This window comes from Pseudoliparis swirei, chromosome 2 (genome assembly GCF_029220125.1).
Source record: "Pseudoliparis swirei isolate HS2019 ecotype Mariana Trench chromosome 2, NWPU_hadal_v1, whole genome shotgun sequence".
Classification (NCBI taxonomy): Eukaryota; Metazoa; Chordata; class Actinopteri; order Perciformes; family Liparidae; genus Pseudoliparis; species Pseudoliparis swirei.
In genome coordinates, this window is record NC_079389.1 from 22,015,841 (window position 1) to 22,039,287 (window position 23,447).

The 23,447-nt window shown below is 43.0% G+C and overlaps 1 protein-coding gene across 5 annotated transcripts in view; it reads right to left on the reverse strand.

The window, feature by feature from the left end:
- The window catches only part of LOC130200581 (ras-associated and pleckstrin homology domains-containing protein 1-like), a 59,643-nt gene that overhangs the window by 17,142 nt on the left and 19,054 nt on the right, over nucleotides 1–23,447 (reverse strand). For 3 of the 5 annotated variants that reach the window (XM_056424997.1, XM_056424980.1, XM_056424990.1), the window contains 7 exons: nucleotides 12,294–12,437; nucleotides 12,081–12,189; nucleotides 11,831–11,967; nucleotides 11,505–11,735; nucleotides 10,340–10,492; nucleotides 9,731–9,901; nucleotides 3,271–3,345 (listed from right to left, as the gene is read on the reverse strand). In XM_056424997.1, the coding sequence (XP_056280972.1) occupies nucleotides 3,271–3,345; nucleotides 9,731–9,901; nucleotides 10,340–10,492; nucleotides 11,505–11,735; nucleotides 11,831–11,967; nucleotides 12,081–12,189; nucleotides 12,294–12,437 (1,020 nt within the window). The remainder of the gene's footprint in view (nucleotides 1–3,270; nucleotides 3,346–9,730; nucleotides 9,902–10,339; nucleotides 10,493–11,504; nucleotides 11,736–11,830; nucleotides 11,968–12,080; nucleotides 12,190–12,293; nucleotides 12,438–23,447) is intronic. The other 2 variants (XM_056425006.1, XM_056425015.1) reach the window with 2 other exon arrangements.

The window sequence follows — 23,447 nt, forward strand, 5'->3', positions numbered from 1 at the left end:
GTGGAAAAATATACCGTCTCAGTTCTTCATCGTGACGTTATTTAAATTTCTGGATGCGTGCAGAGAAATAACTGATAACTCTTTCTGTGTCTCGAATTATAAACACTTATAAATGTACATTTACAATTACATTAGAAATAAATATATATTTTACGACCTTTTTTTCCTCTTGGGTATATGTCATGATATTTTTCACTTTAATAAAACCAAACAATAATAAATTAGAGAAACGTATAATATTATTATGCATTGTAATAATGATTAAAATACATAATAAAACTATTAGAATGTGTTATAACTATAGGAATGAACACACTTATTAACTAAAGATGTTTGACCTTTTAAATCTAAATAAATACCTTTTAAATTTCGATAAAAAAGGCACAATGACTATTAATGAGAGTTTATAACTACAATAATACAGCGCTATGACCATATTTAAAATGCATTCTAGACGTTACAAATTATATTAACAATGCAGTAAAAATATTTTCTTGAAATATATATATACGGACGTATAAACTTCAAAATAAAACGGCACGTAATAAAAATAAAATAAAAATAAAGTAGCATTACATAAATCTAGCATGGTCAATTAGTGGCTATTATAAAGCACTATAATATTTACGTAACACCCGTTTGAGCTTCAATAAACCTAAAATAATCCCAAAAGACTAAAAAGTCTCCAAAAAGGACAAGAGGATTAAAATGACTAAACATAACGCATTATCCGTTAGTGCCTTTTAACGCGTGTTGCGTAATGACTGCTTAAAAAATAAATAATAATAATAATAAAAAGCTGGCGTCACGTGACATTTATACGCATTAAATTAACATTTTAATGTTCGCTGGCACTATATTCTACATCTTGCTCGGGATTTTAAGCTTGGATTCACACAACTGGTTTTACCTTCTTCAAATATTATGAATCCCCCATTAACGTGGTGTGACTGAAAAGTAGGTCAATGGGGAGAATTAATGAATTTGTATGTTTTAAAGGGCTTTATCGTTTTAAAGAAGCCTTCAGAAAACCAATTAAAACCCATTTTATACATAAGACAATCCTTTAATTCATCCATTAAGCCCAAATCTGTCTTTCCTGGCAGGTTTTTTCTGTGCAGCTTCAACGTGTTCAGAGATATCCAGTTGACCTACATCACCAGACTCTAAAAATAGACGCCGCTCGCCTTTGAAGTCACGAGAACGTGTGTGTCCCTCCCGACCCGCCGTAGGCTGGCAGCGGACTGATGATGCTGCGACTTGTCGAGAGGCAGCAGAAGTGGGCCAGCGGTGTGTGTGTGTGTGTGTGTGTGTGAGGTTGAGAACATGTGTGGGTGGATTGCACTTATTGCTGAGGCAGTGTACCCCACTGACACAGAAAAGCACACACATACACACACACACACACACCACACGCACACACCGTACTCTTCAATCCAGTTGTGCATCCGACAGCGATGGCTACAGGATTATATCTCAATTTGCTGGTTCTGGTTTCTAGCAAAAATTCTAATTTTACCTCCTGAGGTTTTGGAAAAATATAAATACATTTTCTTTGCCCTCCACAAGTTGATGAAAAGAGAAGATTTAGAAGTATTTGTGCATTACAAAGATGGAAAAAACCAAGAACTCTAAAATGAGACAGCCCAGTGTGTGTGTGTGTGAGATCATCCTCTCTCTGGCCCAAAGAAGATTATCCCTGCAGAACTGGCACATTTCTCCAACATCCAATCAAACGGCCTCATCTGCTTTGTCATCCAATCAAATCATGAAATTGCTGACCAAATCCCCCCCCCCCCCCACACACATACACACACACGTTGCCTTTAGCCATAAAGCAGCTTTAGCTCCGGAGCAGCAGAGGCTCTAATGAACAGGCGGTCTCATGTTATGAAGAGTCATCGCTCCGAGGACAGAAATGATTATTAACCGTCGCGACGCATTCCCATTAAAAACCTCTTCCTGGTTGCGACATCGAGTCGAGGGAACGCCGACCTCCACCGACCCCCACCGACCTCCACCGGCCTCCACCGACCCCCACCGGCCCCCCACCGGCCTCCACCGACCTCCACCGACCCCCACCGGCCCCCCACCGGCCTCCACCGACCCCCACCGGCCTCCACCGGCCTCCACCGACCCCCACCGGCCTCCACCGACCTCCACCGACCCCCACCGACCCCCACCGCCCCCACCGCCTCCACCGACCCCACCGACCTCCACCGGCCTCCACCGACCCCACCGGCCTCCACCGACCCCCACCGACCTCCACCGGCCTCCACCGACCTCCACCGACCCCCACCGACCCCCACGGACCTCCACCGGCCTCCACCGACCTCCACCGGCCTCCACCGACCTCCACCGACCTCCACCGGCCTCCACCGACCTCCACCGATTTCCACCGGCCTCCACCGGCCTCCACCGACCTCCACCGGCCTCCACCGATTTCCACCGGCCTCCACCGGCCTCCACCGACCTCCACCGGCCTCCACCGGCCTCCTGACCCTGAGCCACGTCCCACGATTAGAGGAGGAGTCCCATGGCTCCCAGTGATGGTGTTAGCTGGCACCAGGCTGCTCTGTAGGCGCCACAGCAACACACAAACTACACACTGCAAACTACACACTGCCTGTTGTACACTGGAGGTTAAAGGCTGCAAACTACACACTGTATGTAATGCTACACACTACACACTGCATGTAATGCTACACACTACACACTGTAAGCTACACACTACACACTGCCTGTTGCACACTGGAAGCTAAATGCAAAAAAGTATCGTGGATGTTGAAATCAGGGTTTCTACCAAATTAGAAAGGATGTGTTTTGAGTCTCGAGTCAGCTTCTTCATTTCAGAGGACGAACGCAGACACAGAAGCTCCGCCTCTCACGCTCACCTGTCCTCGGTCGCGTTGAGACACGAGTCATTCCAACACGTCGTCATGCCTCATCACAGCCTCATGCTCACACAGCGGATAGAAGAAGACGCATTTCACACATTTCACATCATCACAAACCAGAAGGACACGGATTGGTCGTCTTCATCCGTGACACAAGACGTATGGTGTGTAGTGGCACATGGACCACGACATCTCTAACACACACACACACACACACACACACACACACACACGACTGAGGAGGAGATGGCGAAAGAGGAAGTAAAGAAGTTAACGTGCATGCAAGCAAACGATCAGGGGGGGGGGGGGGGTCAAAGGGTGCTGCCATGCAAGAGGAGAGAGGAGGGGGCGTGCAGAACGAAGGGGGCGTCACCTTGGTCAGCAGGTGGGAGGGTTTCCCTGCTATGTTTCTCAGAATCAGAGAGGTTTCCCTGTCCAGATAGGAGTGCTTTAAAGAGAGAGAGAGAGAGAGACCTGGTGAAGTGACCTGCTGCTTGATTGACAGGTGTGATCAGAGAAGCGGCGTGGCGAAGCAGAGGAAAACACCTGTGAAGGAGAGCTGCACACGTCAGAAACACATGGCAGCGGCAGGGAGGGGGAGGGGCTTAGAGGTCGCCTGCACCCGGGCCGAGGTCACCATGACGACGACGCCACCGGCGGCACACACCGAAGCAGCTTTTATTTTGTTTTTGTGAGCTCACTTTTCTTCAACCTACGCGGATCTACTCCGACATATACATGGCAAAACATTTTTTTAATATATATATATATATATAAAAACATATATATATATATATATATATATATATATATATAAAGACTAACTATCTGTATATTTTTAGTAAAGCTGGAATTATTATTTTTCAGACGCATAATTTTATGCTTATAAAAATAATATATACAGGACTGTCTCAGAAAATTAGAATATTGTGATAAAGTTCTTTATTTTCTGTAATGCAATTAAAAAAACAAAAATGTCATGCATTCTGGATTCATTACAAATCAACTGAAATATTGCAAGCCTTTTATTCTTTTAATATTGCTGATTATGGCTTACAGCTTAAGAAAACTCTAAAATCCTATCTCATAAAATTTGAATATTTCCTCAGACCAAGTTAAAAAAAAGATTTATAACAGCAAAACAAAATCAAACATTTGAAAATGTGTTTCCAGGTGTTTCGAGTTAATTAGACGATTCAAGTGATTTGTTTAATACCCTACTAGTATACTTTTTCATGATATTCTAATATTTAGAAATAGGATATTTGAGTTTTCTTAAGCTGTAAGCCATAATCAGCAATATTAAAAGAATAAAAGGCTTGCAATATTTCAGTTGATTTGTAATGAATCCAGAATGCATGACATTTTTGTTTTTTTAATTGCATTACAGAAAATAAAGAACTTTATCACAATATTCTAATTTTCTGAGACAGTCCTGTATAACAAATTATTATTTTTTAGGAACATAGAATATAATCTATATTTATTATATTTTATGCTATATATAATAAATGTTATGCTTCTAAAATAAATATATATCATTTTTTATAAGCATAAAATATAATATATATATATAATTTTGTATAATCATTGTTTATTAAATTACTTAAAAAGGGGTTTCTTTAACACCTAGAATAGAAGTTGAAATATGTATTATTTTATTATATATATTTATTCTGATTAACCCTTGTGTTGCATTCGGGTCATTTTGACCCGATTCAATATTTAACCCTCCTGTCGCCTTCGGGTCAATTTGACCCGATTCAATGTTTAATGTCGGTGTTCTTTCGGGAGTCAACAAACAAACATAAAGTACCTCACACTTAAACTTGGAAAACAATATTAATTCTAATAATTTTCTGGAGATTTTAATAGCTGGGGTCATATTGACCTCAAGGGTAAAATATGTTAGTAAATATAAAGGTAACAGGAGGGTTAAACATTGAATCGGGTCATATTGACCCGAAGGCGACAGGAGGGTGAAACATTGAATCGGGTCAAATTGACCAACGGCATCTAACTGTGTGTGTGTGTGTGTGTGTGTAATGATCCCCTCTAGGACACATTAATAAGCACAGAGCTGCTGTATGCTGTCAGTATGTGTATGTGTGTATGTGCATAAATGTTTAGAGGTGTGTATGTGTGTATGTGCATAAATGTTTAGAGGTGTGTATGTGTGTATGTGCATAAATGTTTAGAGGTGTGTATGTGTATAAATGTTTAGAGGTGTATATGTGTGTATGTGTATAAATGTTTAGAGGTGTGTATGTGTGTATGTGTATAAATGTTTAGAGGTGTATATGTGTGTATGTGTATAAATGTTTAGAGGTGTGTATGTGTATAAATGTTTAGAGGTGTATATGTGTGTATGTGTATAAATGTTTAGAGGTGTGTATGTGTATAAATGTTTAGAGGTGTGTATGTGTGTATGTGTATAAATGTTTAGAGGTGTGTATGTGTATAAATGTTTAGAGGTGTATATGTGTGTATGTGTATAAATGTTTAGAGGTGTGTATGTGTATAAATGTTTAGAGGTGTGTATGTGTATAAATGTTTAGAGGTGTGTATGTGTATAAATGTTTAGAGGTGTGTATGTGTGTATGTGTATAAATGTTTAGAGGTGTGTATGTGTGTATGTGTATAAATATTTAGAGGTGTGTATGTGTGTATGTGTATAAATGTTTAGAGGTGTGTATGTGTATAAATGTTTAGAGGTGTGTATGTGTGTATGTGTATAAATGTTTAGAGGTGTGTATGTGTATAAATGTTTAGAGGTGTGTATGTGTATAAATGTTTAGAGGTGTATATGTGTGTATGTGTGTATGTGTATAAATGTTTAGAGGTGTGTATGTGTATAAATGTTTAGAGGTGTATACAGGACTGTCTCAGAAAATTAGAATATTGTGATGAAGTTCTTTATTTTCTGTAATGCAATTAAAAAAACAAAAATGTCATGCATTCTGGATTCATTACAAATCAACTGAAATATTGCAAGCCTTTTATTCTTTTAATATTGCTGATTATGGCTTACAGCTTAAGAAAACTCAAATATCCTATCTCTAAATATTAGAATATCATGAAAAAGTATACTAGTAGGGTACTAAACAAATCACTTGAATTGTCTAATTAACTCGAAACACCTGCAAGGGTTTCCTGAGCCTTGACAAACACTCAGCTGTTATAAATCTTTTTTTTTACTTGGTCTGAGGAAATATTAAAATTTTATGAGATAGGAGTTTTCTTAAGCTGTAAGCCATAATCAGCAATATTAAAAGAATAAAAGGCTTGCAATATTTCAGTTGATTTGTAATGAATCCAGAATGCATGACATTTTTGTTTTTTAAATTGCATTACAGAAAATAAAGAACTTTATCACAATATTCTAATTTTCTGAGACAGTCCTGTATGTGTGTATGTGTATAAATGTTTAGAGGTGTGTATGTATGTATGTGTATAAATGTTTAGAGGTGTGTATGTGTATAAATGTTTAGAGGTGTATATGTGTGTATGTGTATAAATGTTTAGAGGTGTGTATGTGTGTATGTGTATAAATGTTTAGAGGTGTGTATGTGTATAAATGTTTAGAGGTGTGTATGTGTATGTGTATAAATGTTTAGAGGTGTGTATGTGTATAAATGTTTAGAGGTGTATATGTGTGTATGTGTATAAATGTTTAGAGGTGTGTATGTGTGTATGTGTATAACTGTTTAGAGGTGTATATGTGTGTATGTGTATAAATGTTTAGAGGTGTATATGTGTGTATGTATAAATGTTTAGAGGTGTATATGTGTATAAATGTTTAGAGGTGTATATGTGTGTATGTGTATAAATGTTTAGAGGTGTGTATGTGTATAAATGTTTAGAGGTGTATATGTGTGTATGTGTATAAATGTTTAGAGGTGTGTATGTGTGTATGTGTATAAATGTTTAGAGGTGTATATGTGTGTATGTGTATAAATGTTTAGAGGTGTATATGTGTGTATGTGTATAAATGTTTAGAGGTGTGTATGTGTGTAAATGTTTAGAGGTGTATATGTGTGTATGTGTATAAATGTTTAGAGGTGTATATGTGTGTATGTGTATAAATGTTTAGAGGTGTGTATGTGTGTAAATGTTTAGAGGTGTATATGTGTGTATGTGTATAAATGTTTAGAGGTGTGTATGTGTGTATGTGTATAAATGTTTAGAGGTGTGTATGTGTATAAATGTTTAGAGGTGTATATGTGTGTATGTGTATAAATGTTTAGAGGTGTGTATGTGTGTATGTGTATAAATGTTTAGAGGTGTGTATGTGTATAAATGTTTAGAGGTGTATGTGTGTATGTGTATAAATGTTTAGAGGTGTGTATGTGTATAAATGTTTAGAGGTGTATATGTGTGTATGTGTATAAATGTTTAGAGGTGTGTATGTGTGTATGTGTATAACTGTTTAGAGGTGTATATGTGTGTATGTGTATAAATGTTTAGAGGTGTATATGTGTGTATGTGTATAAATGTTTAGAGGTGTGTATGTGTATAAATGTTTAGAGGTGTATATGTGTGTATGTGTATAAATGTTTAGAGGTGTGTATGTGTATAAATGTTTAGAGGTGTATATGTGTGTATGTGTATAAATGTTTAGAGGTGTGTATGTGTGTATGTGTATAAATGTTTAGAGGTGTGTATGTGTGTAAATGTTTAGAGGTGTATATGTGTATGTGTATAAATGTTTAGAGGTGTGTATGTGTGTAAATGTTTAGAGGTGTATATGTGTGTATGTGTATAAATGTTTAGAGGTGTATATGTGTGTATGTGTATAAATGTTTAGAGGTGTGTATGTGTATAAATGTTTAGAGGTGTATATGTGTGTATGTGTATAAATGTTTAGAGGTGTGTATGTGTGTATGTGTATAAATGTTTAGAGGTGTGTATGTGTATAAATGTTTAGAGGTGTATATGTGTGTATGTGTATAAATGTTTAGAGGTGTATATGTGTGTATGTGTATAAATGTTTAGAGGTGTATATGTGTGTATGTGTATAAATGTTTAGAGGTGTGTATGTGTATAAATGTTTAGAGGTGTGTATGTGTGTATGTGTATAAATGTTTAGAGGTGTGTATGTGTGTATGTGTATAAATGTTTAGAGGTGTGTATGTGTGTATGTGTATAAATGTTTAGAGGTGTGTATGTGTGTATGTGTATAAATGTTTAGAGGTGTGTATGTGTGTATGTGTATAAATGTTTAGAGGTGTGTATGTATGTATGTGTATAAATGTTTAGAGGTGTGTATGTGTATAAATGTTTAGAGGTGTATATGTGTGTATGTGTATAAATGTTTAGAGGTGTGTATGTGTGTATGTGTATAAATGTTTAGAGGTGTGTATGTGTATAAATGTTTAGAGGTGTATATGTGTGTATGTGTATAAATGTTTAGAGGTGTATATGTGTGTATGTGTACAGAAGGACAGATTTAGAGTTAAAATACATTCAATGAATGTGACAGAGTGTATGAATAGTTCATATTAGGCATATTTCACGATGGAGACCTCCACGATCCATCAGGCAGATGGAGGTGGGGAGGAGGAGTGGGCGGAGTCTCAACAGTGGGCGGAGTCTCAACAGGACAGTGGCGTCGTCGGTAGCAGGTAGCAGGACCCAGACCTCGATGATCCATCGTATATGTGTGTATATGTATGTGTGTGTATGTGTATACGTGTCTATGTGATGCTATAATCATAGTTAGCTCATGATTTGGTTGCACAGACAGTAAAGACACATAACAGCTGTTATGTTGATAAGTTAAGTGTACTTCCTGTTTAGGTATTTAATAACACGCCTTTATCTAATAACGATTAGACATGAGACGGATTATTTTTAATGAAGTGACCTTTAATCTAAAAAAATTAATTAAAAAAAGACTTCAAACTTCAGTCGTCCCAGTTTCTAACGAGCAACACACACTACAGCTCATCCTCCGGCGCTTCTCGTTTCCTCTCTCCTTCTCGTTCCCTTTGTTTCCTCTCCTCTCCCTCCTCTCTCCATCTCTCCTTTGCTGACTCACTCTCTCGTCTCATTATTAGAATTTTGCTTCCGCGGGCGAACTGGATGGATTCAGAGCGACGCACGGTTTCCTCCTCCGTGAACCGGGTTTGAGCCGCGGTCACAGCGGCGGGGGCCGAGGGTTCGATTCCCTCGGCACCGCGGTTAGAAGCAAAAAGAGGGATCCAGGTATAAAAGGTTAAAAAGAAACTGCCAGGAGCTGTTTTTGGGCTCTTTTCTTCTGCGGATCGTAAGATTCAGAGCGAGCTTTTTTTTGTTTTCGCCGTCTTCTGGGACAGAAGAACGGAGCTTTTTTAAAAATGTGATCTTCGAGGAAGCGAAGAAACGGCCTGAAGCAGCAGAAGAGAATCCCAACACTGCAGCAGATAAAACCCTCAAACCATCTACGCTGCTCACAAAAACCTACGTATTAACAGCTAAATGTGTATTTTGTAGTCCAATATGGTTTGGCTTTAACTTGTCATCATGGAGTATATGAGTATTGCACAATGTTATGCTTTTAGAACCTAATAAACCGGCAACTGAGAGTGCGTAAAACTACGGGTACAGACTGTAATCTCCATTGGGTGGTCACATGTTCTCTGAGAATCAAATCGAAGCAGTTTTTTGGGATTGTTTTTAGACCTTCCAACATGGTGCCGACCTGGAAATGTTATTTTTAACTCTGATTAAGCCTCAGGAGGTCGCAACGTATTTAAGACGTGTTCATCATAAACGAGGATCAGCCAAACAGTCGTTCACACATTCCTTTTGCTCATTAATATTACATTAATAATTTAAAAGTCGGCGCATACCTCGGTGTGGGGATGATCGGCTCCCGCGGCCGAGGGCAGAGCGGCGGCCGGCTCGTCGGCGCGAAGGACGCTGTCCAACGAGTCCATGGAGGAGGCGGAGTTCATGGAGGAGGCGGAGTTCACGGACACGCCGGACGCCGAGGTGACGGAGGAGCGAACGATCGAATGCGCCTACAAAGTTTCGAGAGAAAAGTTTAGAAAGAAAAGTTCAGAATAAAAAGTTCAAGATAGAAAAGTTTAGAAAGAAAAATTCAAGAAAGAAAAGATTAGAATAAAATGATCAAGAGAGAAAAGTTTAGAGAGAAAAATTTAGAAAAAAAAGTTTCGAGACAAATTTAGAGAAAAGTTTAGAGAGAAAAATTGAGAGAAAAATTGAGAGAGAAAAATTTAGAAAGAAAAATTGAGAGAAAAGTTTAGAGAGAAAAATTTAGAGACAAAATTTAGAAAGAAAAATTCAAGAAAGAAAAGATTAGAATAAAATGATCAAGAAAGAAAAGTTTAGAAAGAAAAGTTCAGAAAAATGTTTAAATGTATTTTGGATTCATGAAACTGGAAAGGAATCAAAATCCTCCAAAAATGAAGAAAAGAGGCCGTAGAGGCCGAGTTCACCTCGTGTTCGCTGACCGTGCCGACGGAGCCGGTGCGCCGGTGCTGCCGCTGAGACGATCCGGGCCGCCGCATCGTGGCCGACGTGTAGGAGGAGGCGGAGCTAAGGGAGTGGGAGGAGGTCTGACGGGCAGCTTCATCCATACTGAGAGACGCCTGGTGGGTGAGCAGGGTGGGGGGGGGTTATTAAAGAGTCTGATAAAACCCATGAGGTCTTCTCAGAACATTTGTAACACCTTAAAGTCCAAAATATAAAAAGCCTTTGGAACAATAATTTATATTTATGACGAATACGACACTTAACATATCATATTGTCATTTATTCCCGTCCAGCGAGCGGCTCTTCTGCTCGAGATCCTATTGGCCATTCCTCGCACTGCTGTAAGCACCGTTAGCTGCTAGAACTGTTAGCTGTAAGCACCGTTAGCTGCTAGAACCTTTAGCTGTAAGCACCGTTAGCTGCTAGAACCTTTAGCTGCTAGAACCGTTATCTGTAAGCACCGTTAGCTGCTAGAACCTTTAGCTGCTAGAACCGTTATCTGTAAGCACCGTTAGCTATTAGAACCGTTAGCTGTAAGCACCGTTAGCTGCTAGAACCGTTAGCTGTAAGCACCGTTAGCTGCTAGAACCTTTAGCTGCTAGAACCGTTATCTGTAAGCACCGTTAGCTGCTAGAACCGTTAGCTGTAAGCACCGTTAGCTGCTAGAACCGTTATCTGTAAGCACCGTTAGCTGCTAGAACCTTTAGCTGCTAGAACTGTTATCTGTAAGCACCGTTAGCTGCTAGAACTGTTAGCTGTAAGCACCGTTAGCTGCTAGAACCGTTAGCTGTTAGAACCGTTAGCTGTAAGCACCGTTAGCTGCTAGAACCTTTAGCTGTAAGCACCGTTAGCTGCTAGAACCTTTAGCTGCTAGAACCATTATCTGTAAGCACCGTTAGCTGCTAGAACGTGATCTGTAAGCACCGTTAGCTGCTAGAACCTTTAGCTGTAAGCACCGTTAGCTTCTATCCACGTGGTACTAGCGGCCGGTAAGCTTCTTAGCTGTAACAGGGTTAGCTAGAAGCTAATTACCTGTAAAAAAATACATGAAGGCAGCCCAGCAACAACAAACGACGGAAACGAAGGCTGAAACGAGGAAAGAAAAACTCCCCCCCCCCCCACACACACCTTCTCCAGCTGGGCGGTGATGTCATCGAGGCTGAAGTTGGAGGCCAGCGCCGGCCTCCCATGCGGCCCGGCTGGAGCTCTGATGGTGCCGGCGGGGGACGCTCTGGCGCTGCTGCTGCTGCTGCTCGCCCCGCTGCTGCTGCCGCCGCCGCCGCCGCCGCCGCCGCCGCTACCGCCACCGCCTGCTGGCGGCTGCCGGCTACTGCGCCCGGCTGGAGGCTTCTGGCGGACCTGGAGACAGAAAGAAGGAGTGTGTGTGTGTGTGTGTGTACGGACCAAATAAAACTCACACCACGAGAACAAAACGATTATTGGCGTTGGCGTACCTTGGTGTCCGTCAGCGCCAGGCGAGCCATGCCGCCGCCGCCGGGCTTGGCGTTGATGGTGCTCAGCTCCTGTTCGATGGAGCAGAGGTCGGCCATGAGGGAGTCCAGGTCCACGTTCTGGCCCTGGTTCAGCGCCTCTGCAGACACGGGGGAGGGGCGGTGAGACGCCGGGTGGTGTGTGTGTGTGTGTGTGTGTGTGGTTTGCAGAATCAGACTCGGAGAAAGTAAAAAACAAGAAGTAGCGTGTTACCGTTGATGTTGTAGATGGAGAAGCGGTAGGAGAAGTTGGCCATGTTGGTCTCTTGTCCGAGGGGAGCCTTCTGCTGGGGAGGGGGCTCCGGGCGAGGGTCATCCAGACTCTACACACACACACACACACACACAGTGTGTTTGGACTGTGTGTGTGGCGCTACATGGAGGTTCTGAGGGCTCATGCAGAATCAGGCAAAGCGAGCTCTCTTACTTTGTGTACCTGCGTGAGTTTGTCCAGCTCGCCCAGCCAGGCTCCGAACATCTTGTCCAGGTCCTGGTCCTCCTTGTCGCTGTCCATCTCTTCCTCCTCCTCTTCCCCCCGGACCCCCACCTCCTCGTCCGACAGCTGATCCATCTGAAGGAAAAGGGGGAAAGAAAACGTTCATTCTCCAGCGGTTTCAGGGCAGAGCGGCTCCACCTAGTGGCCAAAAGTCTGCACTACACCACAGACACATTCAGAATTTCACATTCTCTCTCTCTCTCTCGCGCTCTTTCTCTTTCTCTCGCTCTCTCTCTCTTATCTCTCTTGCTTTCTCTCTCTCTCTCTCTCTCTCTCCATCAGGACATCTTGACAACCCTGGGACCAGATAACCCTGGTGTTGATTTCACATCAGAGGACTTCCTGGCACACACACTTTGAAAGCTGCGATTTAAATAAAAGATGACAATAAAATGCAGTTTGCTTGCGAGTCACTAAACTGTAATAGATGGACGGAAGCAGGAATTCATTAAAGAGACAAAGTCCAGCTGGGAGGCAGATTTAAATACCGTAAAGTACCCGAGACCCGCCAAGTCACGTCAAACCTCTTCATAGGATCTTGGGACATTTTTTTTTAAAAGGACGTTTTTAGAAGCCGATAAGAGCCGAGCGGAGACGGGGAAGACAAGTTACACTTTTTTTCCAGAGTAGAACAAATATTATTCTCCAAATTCTGGCCAAAAGTTGAATTAATTTGATTAATTTAGGACTTTTCCTCTTTAAATAAATCCTCATATCGATTATAAAGATGGTCGTAGTGGGTCGTGTAATAGTTGCAGCTCCAGGAGCTGAGAGGGTGTGTTATCGCTATTAATGTGTTCTTATTATCACTATTAATGTGTTCTTATTATGATTATTAATGTGTTCTTATTATGATTATTAATGTCTTCTTCTTATCACTATTAATGTGTTCTTATGATTATGTGTTCCTATTATGATTATTAATATGTTCTTATGATTATTAATGTGTTCTTATTATGATTATTAATATGTTCTTATGATTATTAATGTGTTATTATGATTATTAATATGTTCTTATGATTATTAATGTGTTCTTATTATGATTATTAATGTCTTCTTCTTATCACTATTAATGTGTTCTTATGATTATGTGTTCCTATTATGATTATTAATATGTTCTTATGATTATTAATGTGTTCTTATTATGATTATTAATATGTTCTTATGATTATTAATGTGTTCTTATTATGATTATTAATGTCTTCTTCTTATCACTATTAATGTGGGAATAACACTCCAGAGCTCCAGAGCTCCAGGCGTCTTGTTCTTTTTGTCTTCACTGTGTGTCATATTTCTGAAGTGGATGCCAAATACTTTATTTTTATTTTTGTTCCAAGCAAAGAAAAATGTTGAACATCATAAACACGATAAAACACGTAAACACTCAAAATAAACCCGTATTTAACAGGGTCAAGGAATCTGAAACATAAACAAGATTTATAAGAAAAGGAAAAACTCTGAGGAAAGGTTACGAGTGTGTGTGTGTGTATGTGTGTGGATGTGTGAGTGTGTGCGTGTGTGTGGATGTATGTGTGAGTGTATATGTGTGTGAGTGTGTGGATGTATGTGTGAGTGTGTGTGTGGATGTATGTGTGAGTGTGTACGTGTGTGTATGTGTGAGTGTGTATGTGTGTGTGTGTGTGTGACTGTATGTGTGTGTGTGTGAACTGTTTATGTAACCACACAGAGAACAAGTCAACATACTTTTGTAGTGATTAATGACGGTAATAATGATCCTTCACTGACACACACACACACACACACGGCAGTTTAAGAGTGATTACAGATCAACGGCAGAAGTTGAATTCTAGAAACAGTTTTTGATGATGATGATGATGACATCACATCTCCTCTAACTTTCAGAAGAGAGCGAACAAGTGAGACTGATCGCAGCAATAATTTAATCAATCTACTCCTCTCTCCTCCTCCTCCCTTCTTCTCTTCCACCTTCCTTCTTCTCCCTCCTCCACCTCCCTTCTTCTTCTCACTCCTCCCTTCTCATCCTTTTTTCTTCTCATTTATCCTTCTCCCTTCTCCTCCCTTCCTTTCCCTCCTCTCCCTCCTCCTCTCCTCACCTGTTCCTTTTCTCCACCCAGGCGACCCCAGAGTATCGCCCAGGCCACAGGTGGCTATTCCTGGGTAGACGTTTTGTCGTCGCCCCCCCCTCCCCTAGCCAACACACACACACATACACACATACACACACACACACACACACACATACTCACACACATTCACGCATACACAAATACACACACACACGAGCGGCGCTACAATTAGATCCCTGTGGTTAGCAAGGTCTGTCATTTAGACTGGAGGGATAGGGCGAGAGAGTGTGTGTGAGTGTGTGTGTGTGAGTGTGAGTGTGTGAGTGTGAGAGTGTGTGTGTGTGTCTCTCTCACAGTTGCCCTCTTGTACAACAATCTCGACTCAGCTTCGTATCTCTGACAGAAAAAAATTAACTCTCGGTTGCAAAATCTGACTTCGACAACATGACCCGATAAAATAAAACGTGTCGTCACGGTGATCGCGCTCCACTTCCGTCGTAGATCGTTTATTATTCCTTACACACATTAACGTGTATCAGAGCAAATCAATAATTGACCTAATCAATACGTGTGATTTTGGGCACAACGTGTGTGTGTACGCTCCTCTTTTCCGAGGGCGGCCAACGGCATTCTGGGAGTTAACTGTTAATTTTTAACATTGGTTTAAGCTCGGCGACCCGTCTGGAGGGGCGGGGCCTAAACACCACTCCCATAGCCATCCGTCTGGAGGGGGCGGGGCCTAAACACCACTCCCATAGCCATCCGTCTGGAGGAGGCGGGGCCTAAAGCCATCCGTCTGGAGGGGGCAGGGCCTAAACACCACTCCCGTAGCCATCCGTCTGGAGGGGGCGGGGCCTAAACACCACTCCTGTAGCCATCCGTCTGGAGGGGGCGGGGCCTAAACACCACTCCCGTAGCCAATCCGTCTGGAGGGGGCGGGGCCTAAACACCACTCCCGTAGCCATCCGTCTGGAGGGGGCGGGGCCTAAACACCACTCCTGTAGCCATCCGTCTGGAGGGGGCGGGGCCTAAACACCACTCCCGTAGCCAATCCGTCTGGAGGGGGCGGGGCCTAAACACCACTCCCGTAGCCGCGCATGTTTGCGATGGCGTCGGCTGTGGAGGAGTCTGCAGCGGCTGCGTATCGGATGTCACCAGAGCTGAGACAGCAAGTAGTGATGGGCTGTAAGTGCAGAGAGAGAGAGTGTGTGTGTGTGTGTGTGTGTGTCCAGAGTAAACAGTAATTACTCTGCTGCCTCCTGTCCGTCACACTGAAACCATGCAATCACACTCCTTCATCCCTTCCTCTCTCCCGTTCCTCCTCGTCCGGTACCGTTTCCTACCCTCCTCACTTTCCCTCCTTCCCTTCACGGAGGAAGCGAGACGATAAATAGAAAATGCATCGCTGCAGTTTTATTGACCTCCTGAGGAGAGGAAGAGAAGAAGAGTAAATGGAAAAGAGAGGAGGAGGCAAGAGGACAGGCAGGGAGAAGAGGCGATAGGAGAGGAAAGGAAAAGAGAGGAGATAGGAGGCAAGTAAAAGAGGAGATAAAAGAGGACACATGGCAGAGGAAAAGAGAGGAGATAATATGAGGAGAGGAAATAGGAGGCAAATAAAAGAGATAAAAGAGGAGACATGGCAGAGGAAAAGAGAGGAGACAATATGAGGAGAGGAAATAGGAGGCAAATAAAAGAGGAGATAAAAGAGGAGACATGGCAGAGGAAAAGAGAGGAGGACGCAAGAGGACAGGCAACGAGAAGGGGCGATAGGAGAGGAAAGGAAAGAGACCAGAGGAGACAAGAGGAGAGGAAATAGGAGGCAAATAAAAGAGGAGATAGGCCAGAGGAAAAGAGAGAAGGACGCAAGAGGCCAGGCAACGAGAAGAAACGATAGGAGAGGAGAAAAGAGGAGAGGAGATAGGAGGCTAATATAAGAGGAGATAAAAGAGGAGACATGGCAGAGGAAAAGAGAGGAGACAAGAGGAGAGGAGATAGGAGACAATTAAAAGAGGAGATAAAAGAGGAGACATGGCCGAGGAAAAGAGAGGAGGACGCAAGAGGCTATAGAAGAGGAGACAAGAGGAGATGAGATGAAAAGACGCAAGAGGAGACATTGAGGAGAGGAGATGCAAAGAGAGAAGAGATGAAAAGTGGGCAGACAAAATAATGAAGGAGAGGAGAGAAGGAAAGAGGAGACAAGAGGAGAAAGGAGGAGACCTTACATGGGGAGACAAGAGGAATTTGGGAGTAGAAGTGAGAAGAGAGGAGACAAGAGGAGAAGAGAAGGAATTGAGAGGAGACAAGAGGAGGAAAGAGGAGACAAGAACAGACCTAAAGGAAACATGTTGCCTCCCTCTCCACCAACATCTGCTGCCCTAGTGCCCTTGAGCAAGGCGCTCCATCTGTCCCAGTTTCAGGAGACTTTAATGTTCCCTCATTCAGTGTGGCCCATTCCCACGGCTCTATATCAGGACATCTCACACACACACACACACACATGCACATGCACACGCACACACACACACAACACAGTATTTTTAGGGTTGTTGGGTTTTTGTGAGGCGAAACTTTAAACAGATCCAAAGAAAAAAGAAGCAGTGAGTGAATCCAGTAAGTTGAGACGTTACACACACATGCACACACACACACACACACACACACACACACACACACACACACACACACACACACACACACACACACACACACACACACACACACACACACACACACACACACACACACACACACACACACACACACTGTGACGGTCCCCGTGTCTAATCACTAATCATGTCCTTAGGTGAGTGATTGCCGGATGCAGAACACCTGGTCCGAGAGCAGGAGGGCATAAAGGCCTTGATCCACACTGTGCGGGGGGGGTTGTTCTCCTCACAGGTGGAGTGGTGGTCGTGGTTGGGACTCTGCTGCTGGTTCCTTTGCTGTTGGTTCCTTGGCTGTTGGTTTCCTTTGGTTTGGCTGACAACACTTACACTCCTTCACACACCCATGCACATGGACACTACTGATGTTACTGACTGCCACACCTCACTACGTTGTGTTCCATTATTACGTTAAATAAACACCTTTTCCTTAATTTAATGCTGTGTCCGCGCCATATTTGCCATGCCCTAAGAGCCGGGTTGTGACAAATTGGGGGCTCGTCCAGCTTTTTCCCGTGTGCAGTAGGTGATTTGGGAACGTGTAGCGGTAGGCTGTTGAATTTGTTTGCTTGCAGCATTTGCGGCAACGACACGGTAAAAAGTGTTCTTACGGTGGGTTTACGTCGTAACCTAGCGGTACGTGGCGCATATATGCAAATATTTGGTTGAGCACTTTCCAGGGCATTCATTTGTTGTTTGTGCCGCTCGTGGGATTTGAGGTTTTGGGTTTGAGCTACTCCGTAAATTACGATATTTATTGTAGTCTTTGCTCTTCAGTATTCGAGGAGGTTTGTTACATTTATGCTGCGGTGGGTCCGGATCACGATTGCAGGTTGCTCTGTGCGTAAGTGGTGTGGAGTTTCCCCTGGTAGGCGTAGCAACGTTCCCTGTTGGGTTCGTTGAGCGGTGTTTGTTGTTGTGCTGTGGCGAACGTGGTTGAAGCTTGCTTGGGAGCATGGCCGTGGTGTCTGTGGAGTTGCTAGCTTGCTAGTCGCTCTGCTAAACCAGCGGTCTTCAGTGCATAAATACCCACCACAAGTAGCTGCATGAAGACTAGGGACAAGCTTAGATAGTAGGGAGACTCTACACCAGGTTGAGGGTTATTCCTCATTGCACGAGAGTGTTCACTTTGTAGGGTCTGTCTGAGTCTGCCGTGGTGGTAAACGTGGCTTTTGTTGGTCGTCTTGGTAAATAGTTGAGATGTCGGAGGCTGAGGCGTTCGTTGATTCTCCATCTCAGGAGTCCCTGGATGTGTGCACAAGAGAGCAGCTGCTTTGGATCGCAAATCATTACAAGGTGGTGGTTGAAGGGGACAAACGTGTCAAAGAGAATATCAAAGATGCTATAATGTCAAAATTGATTGAGAGAGGAATTCTGTCTGAGGGGAAAGATTCGGGCCCTGTTTCTACTGCTGTGTCTTTTCGAACTCATGGACTAACGTTTGAGCAACAAAAGGAGATTTTGCTGTTACAGATGGAACATGAAAGGAGTAAACTGGAATTGGAGAATAGTAAGCAGATAGAAATGGAGAGAAGCCGCCAAGAGCTGGAGAGATATCGTTTGTCTCTGATCGCAGATGGCAAGTTGTCCTGGGACGGCCGGGCCCACCGGGGCCCAGGCCTGGGGGAAGCACGTGGATGTGAGTAATTTGCGCTGGTTGCCACCGTTTAATGAGAGGGACCCTGACACGTTTTTTTTGCTATTTGAACGGGTAGCTAAGGCTAGAGACTGGCTCGATGAGGACTGTGCACTGATGCTTCAGTGTGTCCTGTCAGGGAAAGCACAGGAAGCGTATTCCACTTTGAGTCTGGAGGACAGTTCGAGCTATACTAAGATAAAAGCTGCGGTGCTCAAAATCTATGAGCTGGTGCCAGAGGCCTATCGCCAAAGTTTTAGATCCTTGGAGAGGAAAGTAGGTCAGACGTATGTGGAGTTGGTGAGAGACCTATCGATTCACTTTAAGCGGTGGTTAACTGCCCTCGACGTAGCTACGTTTGAAGATCTGTGCGAGTTGATGGTTTTGGAGCAGTTTAAAAATGTCCTTCCAGATCGTGTTGCAACGTATATTATCGAGAGGAGAAGCGTGACTGCTGCTGATGCGGCCGTGTCAGCAGATGAGTATATGTTGCTTCATAAAAGCAGTTTTAGAGAGTGTCGCAATGTTTTGGGTGTACGGGGAAATGGTTCTGAGGCAACTGTGCAGGAGATGCGTTCAATGAAGGTGGGAGGGTTTAGATCTAGTGTGGACAATAGTAATACCTGTAATTATTGTCGAGAGGAGGGGCATTGGAAGGCAGATTGTCCTTTGCTACAGTCTAGGCTCAGGGATGTGAGGCCTTCTGCCTGTGCGGCTACAGTTACCGGCTGCTGCGTGGCTGAGGAGCTTCCGTCTCACTCATGTGACCTCAGTGTTTTGGCAGCTTATGCTCCGTTCATTCGAGGTGGATTTGTGTCACTTTTAGGAAGTGAGGTGAAGGTCCCGATAAAAATCTTGAGAGATACAGGGGCCTATGATTCGTATATTATTGACTCTGTTTTGCCTTTGTCTGAGGAGACTGACACTGGTGACTTTGTTCTCAGTCGCGGGATGGGATTGAAGATTCTCCCGGTTCCTTTGCACAAGATGGTGCTGGACTGTGCGCTGGTGAAAGGTGAGATAGCTGTTGGTGTGCGTCCGGCGTTACCTATTGAGGGTATACATTTTATTTTAGGCAACGGCTTGGCTGGTTGTAGAGTTTGGACTGACACTCCTCCCGCACCGGTGGTCACATGTTGTCCGGTTGATTCTACGTTTGACGAGAGCTCCAGAGTGTTGCCTGAGGTTTTTCCGTCCTGCGTATTTACGCACGCTATGAGCAAGTCAGACCCTACCATGTCATTGGTCGACACGGTGGAGGTGGTGTCGGAGGTCCCGGTTCTGTCCGGGCTTCCTGTGTCACTGTCGCGCGGAGCGGTCGTGGAGCAGCGGGGTGGGGATTCGTCTTTGAGGGAAATGTTTAAGCGAGTTTTGCCCGTTTCGGAGATGAATGGTGCAGTTAGTGGCTACTTCTTGCGGAACGAGATGTTCGGAGGATGGCTTCCCATTGGTGAGGATTGTGGGGGAAATGAGGTTTTCCATCTTGTGGTGCCGACTGGGGTACGCAATCTTGTCTTGGAGGTGGCGCATGGTAGGTGTGGACACTTTGGGAGCCGGGGAGCCTTGGAGGGGTTTCGCCAGACCCTTGGGTCTCTTCTGGGTGGATTTTGTGCTGAGCTGGATAGCGACTGGGAGGAGGGGCTTCCGTGGTTGATGTTGGCTGCGAGGGAGGCTGTACAGGAGAGTACAGGTTTTAGCCCTAGTGAGTTGGCTTTTGGACATTCTGTGCGTGGTCCCTTGGCAGTACTGAGAGATGGCTGTGTGGATACGAAGTTGCCAGTAGGACTGGTGGACTATGTGAATGGTTTGGAGCATCTTGTGTTTCTAGATGGTGGTGTGGCGGGGGAGAAGTCTGTGTCACGAGGTGGAGTGAAGAGGATATATGTCCAACGTGCAGAGCAACATAGGTTCGGTCCAGGAGACCAGGTTCTCGTGCTTGTGGCTATTGTTAGTTCACATTTTCAAGCTAAGTGTACTATATTGCTGATTATGGCTTACAGCTTAAGAAAACTCAAATATCCTATCTCTAAATATTAGAATATCATGAAAAAGTATACTAGTAGGGTATTAAACAAATCACTTGAATCGTCTAATTAACTCGAAACACCTGGAAACACATTTTCAAATGTTTGATTTTGTTTTGCTGTTATAAATCTTTTTTTTTACTTGGTCTGAGGAAATATTCAAATTTTATGAGATAGGATTTTAGAGTTTTCTTAAGCTGTAAGCCATAATCAGCAATATTAAAAGAATAAAAGGCTTGCAATATTTCAGTTGATTTGTAATGAATCCAGAATGCATGACATTTTTGTTTTTTTAATTGCATTACAGAAAATAAAGAACTTTATCACAATATTCTAATTTTCTGAGACAGTCCTGTATATATAAATATTGAAAAAATCTAAATAAATATATATATAACTATAAAAATAATATATATATAAAAATAATATATATATAAATATATAAATATAAATGTGCAGATGATTATAAGCATAAATATAGATGTTATGTTTTTATAATAAATAAATAAAACAGTTATCTATATCAATTATATATTTATTTATATATTAGTGTGCGATAGACCCCATTTTTTTCAACCCACACACTACTTCCCCTGTACACACAGAGGAGGGACCATGCTGTGATGATGAACACGTTACAGTGCTTCTACTGATATCATCATCATCATCATCATCATGAGTAGCTGTGTGCCCCTCTAGATGGTTTGTGGTCCACCAATAAGACACATAGATACAGCTCCAGTGGATTCGTGGAGGTTTTAGTTGTCCACGTATTTTATTTATAACATTTAATAATCGTAACAATTGTTCAACAAAAAGTGAAGTCCTCCGCCCTCTGGCCCTCTACCGCCGTGTGTCGACAAAAAATTAAAATACAAAGTATGTTTTTAGATTTTTTTATCCTCACTCCGATCATCGTTGTAGTTTAAATGTAATTCAAATGATTCTCTGACGGCTGAAACATTTATTTTGGTGTATCGAGGAGAGAGGGAGAGGAAGCCGAGGCTGATCCAGCAACAATGATATCATCACCCCCCCCCCCCCTCGAGACCTGCAGGAGGGATTGCATCATTTCCTGCCTCATATCGACATCTGCCTCTCAAGAAGAGGAAGGGAGATTAATACAGAGAGTGGAGAGTGAGAGGGGGAGAGGGGGGGGGGCGCACACCATATGGTTAACCAGCTGTTTATCGACAGCTCATTTGGGCTGCATGGAAACTTTGTTGTTTTGTTTTGTTCTGCAATGCCAAAAGATGGTGACACTGTGTGAGTCACACACACACACACACACACATGGTGAAAATTAAGCCTCATGGGGTGTGTGTGCGTGTGTGTGTGTAGTTGAGCCCCATAGGCTGGACTTGGAAGATCCCAGGGGTACCCAGCTGCCGTTGTGCAACGTGACACAGACAATCCACACACACAAGTACAGAAACACAAACACACACACACACACACACACACACACACACGGTGGCGTGTTCCAGATTTAGGGTACAAATGAGCTCTATTTTTGCTCCAAAGGAAACAAACAAGCAGCAGGAAGTTGATTCAACTGAAGCTGAATGGATTTAACATGATGTGCCCCACACACACACACACACACACACACACACACACACACACCATGCATCAGCGGGCTGGACGTAGAAGTGACACAGATCTAGAACCTGATGGACGGAAAAGCGGAGGAGGCACAACTTATTTTTGTTGTTGCTGTTCTCGGATCCTAAACCACATCTGGGACCCAGAGCCTGTGGGAGGAGCCAGAGGACACGCATCGCCGTGACAACACAGACAAAAGGCTTCATTTCACATTCTGTGAGTTGCATTACATTTGCCCTTTGCCCCTTTGGTCGGTTTATCGATATCGGTGGATTTTCTTGTAAAAAATTCAAAATAAAAATGCTAATTCAAACCATGAAGTAAATGTCAAAACCGTCGTGACGTTGCAGAGAGAACAAGGAGCCGCAGAGGAAGCTAACGTAGCTCATTAGCTTACTGTCCGATACGACGTGACTCGATGGCGCCAACTCGCTTCTTGAATAAAACGTATCGTCTCAACCGGCAACCGGGCCAACCAGCCTGCTAACTGACGCTAAGCTAGTTAGCTTGCAGAGCTTTTGACGCTAGCTTTTTTTTGCTGGTTTGCAAGGGCGTTAGCGGTTAGCAGTTAGCTTGTTGTCGCCTATTTTGGGAGAAAACGTGGAACTTGTTTCCCGGTGTGACCACGAATTTTTCAGTCACTTTCAATTCTACCCACTGAACATTAATATATAGATTGTTATTATTACGTTGTACTAAACCTCCGCAGCTCCTCCTTATGATCAGCGAAGGACCACGAGCCACTCCCTCACCAACCCACAACCACACACACACACACACACCACTTTGATATGAGCTGTGTGTGCAGCTAAACACACTCCATAACTAACTGAATAACAGGGTAGCCACACACACACACACGCAACACAACACACACACTTTAGGTTTATGAAAAAGTTGTCTGATCTCTACAGAAAAAACTAACATTCACAAATGAGGGTTCCCAAAACCTTCTCCAAGCGGTCTCCATAGTATCACACATAAACGATATATATACATATATATATGTTTATATATATATTGTATGCACACACTGCATGTATACAGACACACACACACACACTCCTGGTGCTTCCTTATAAGCTCAAACATGCTACACTGGAGTGTAT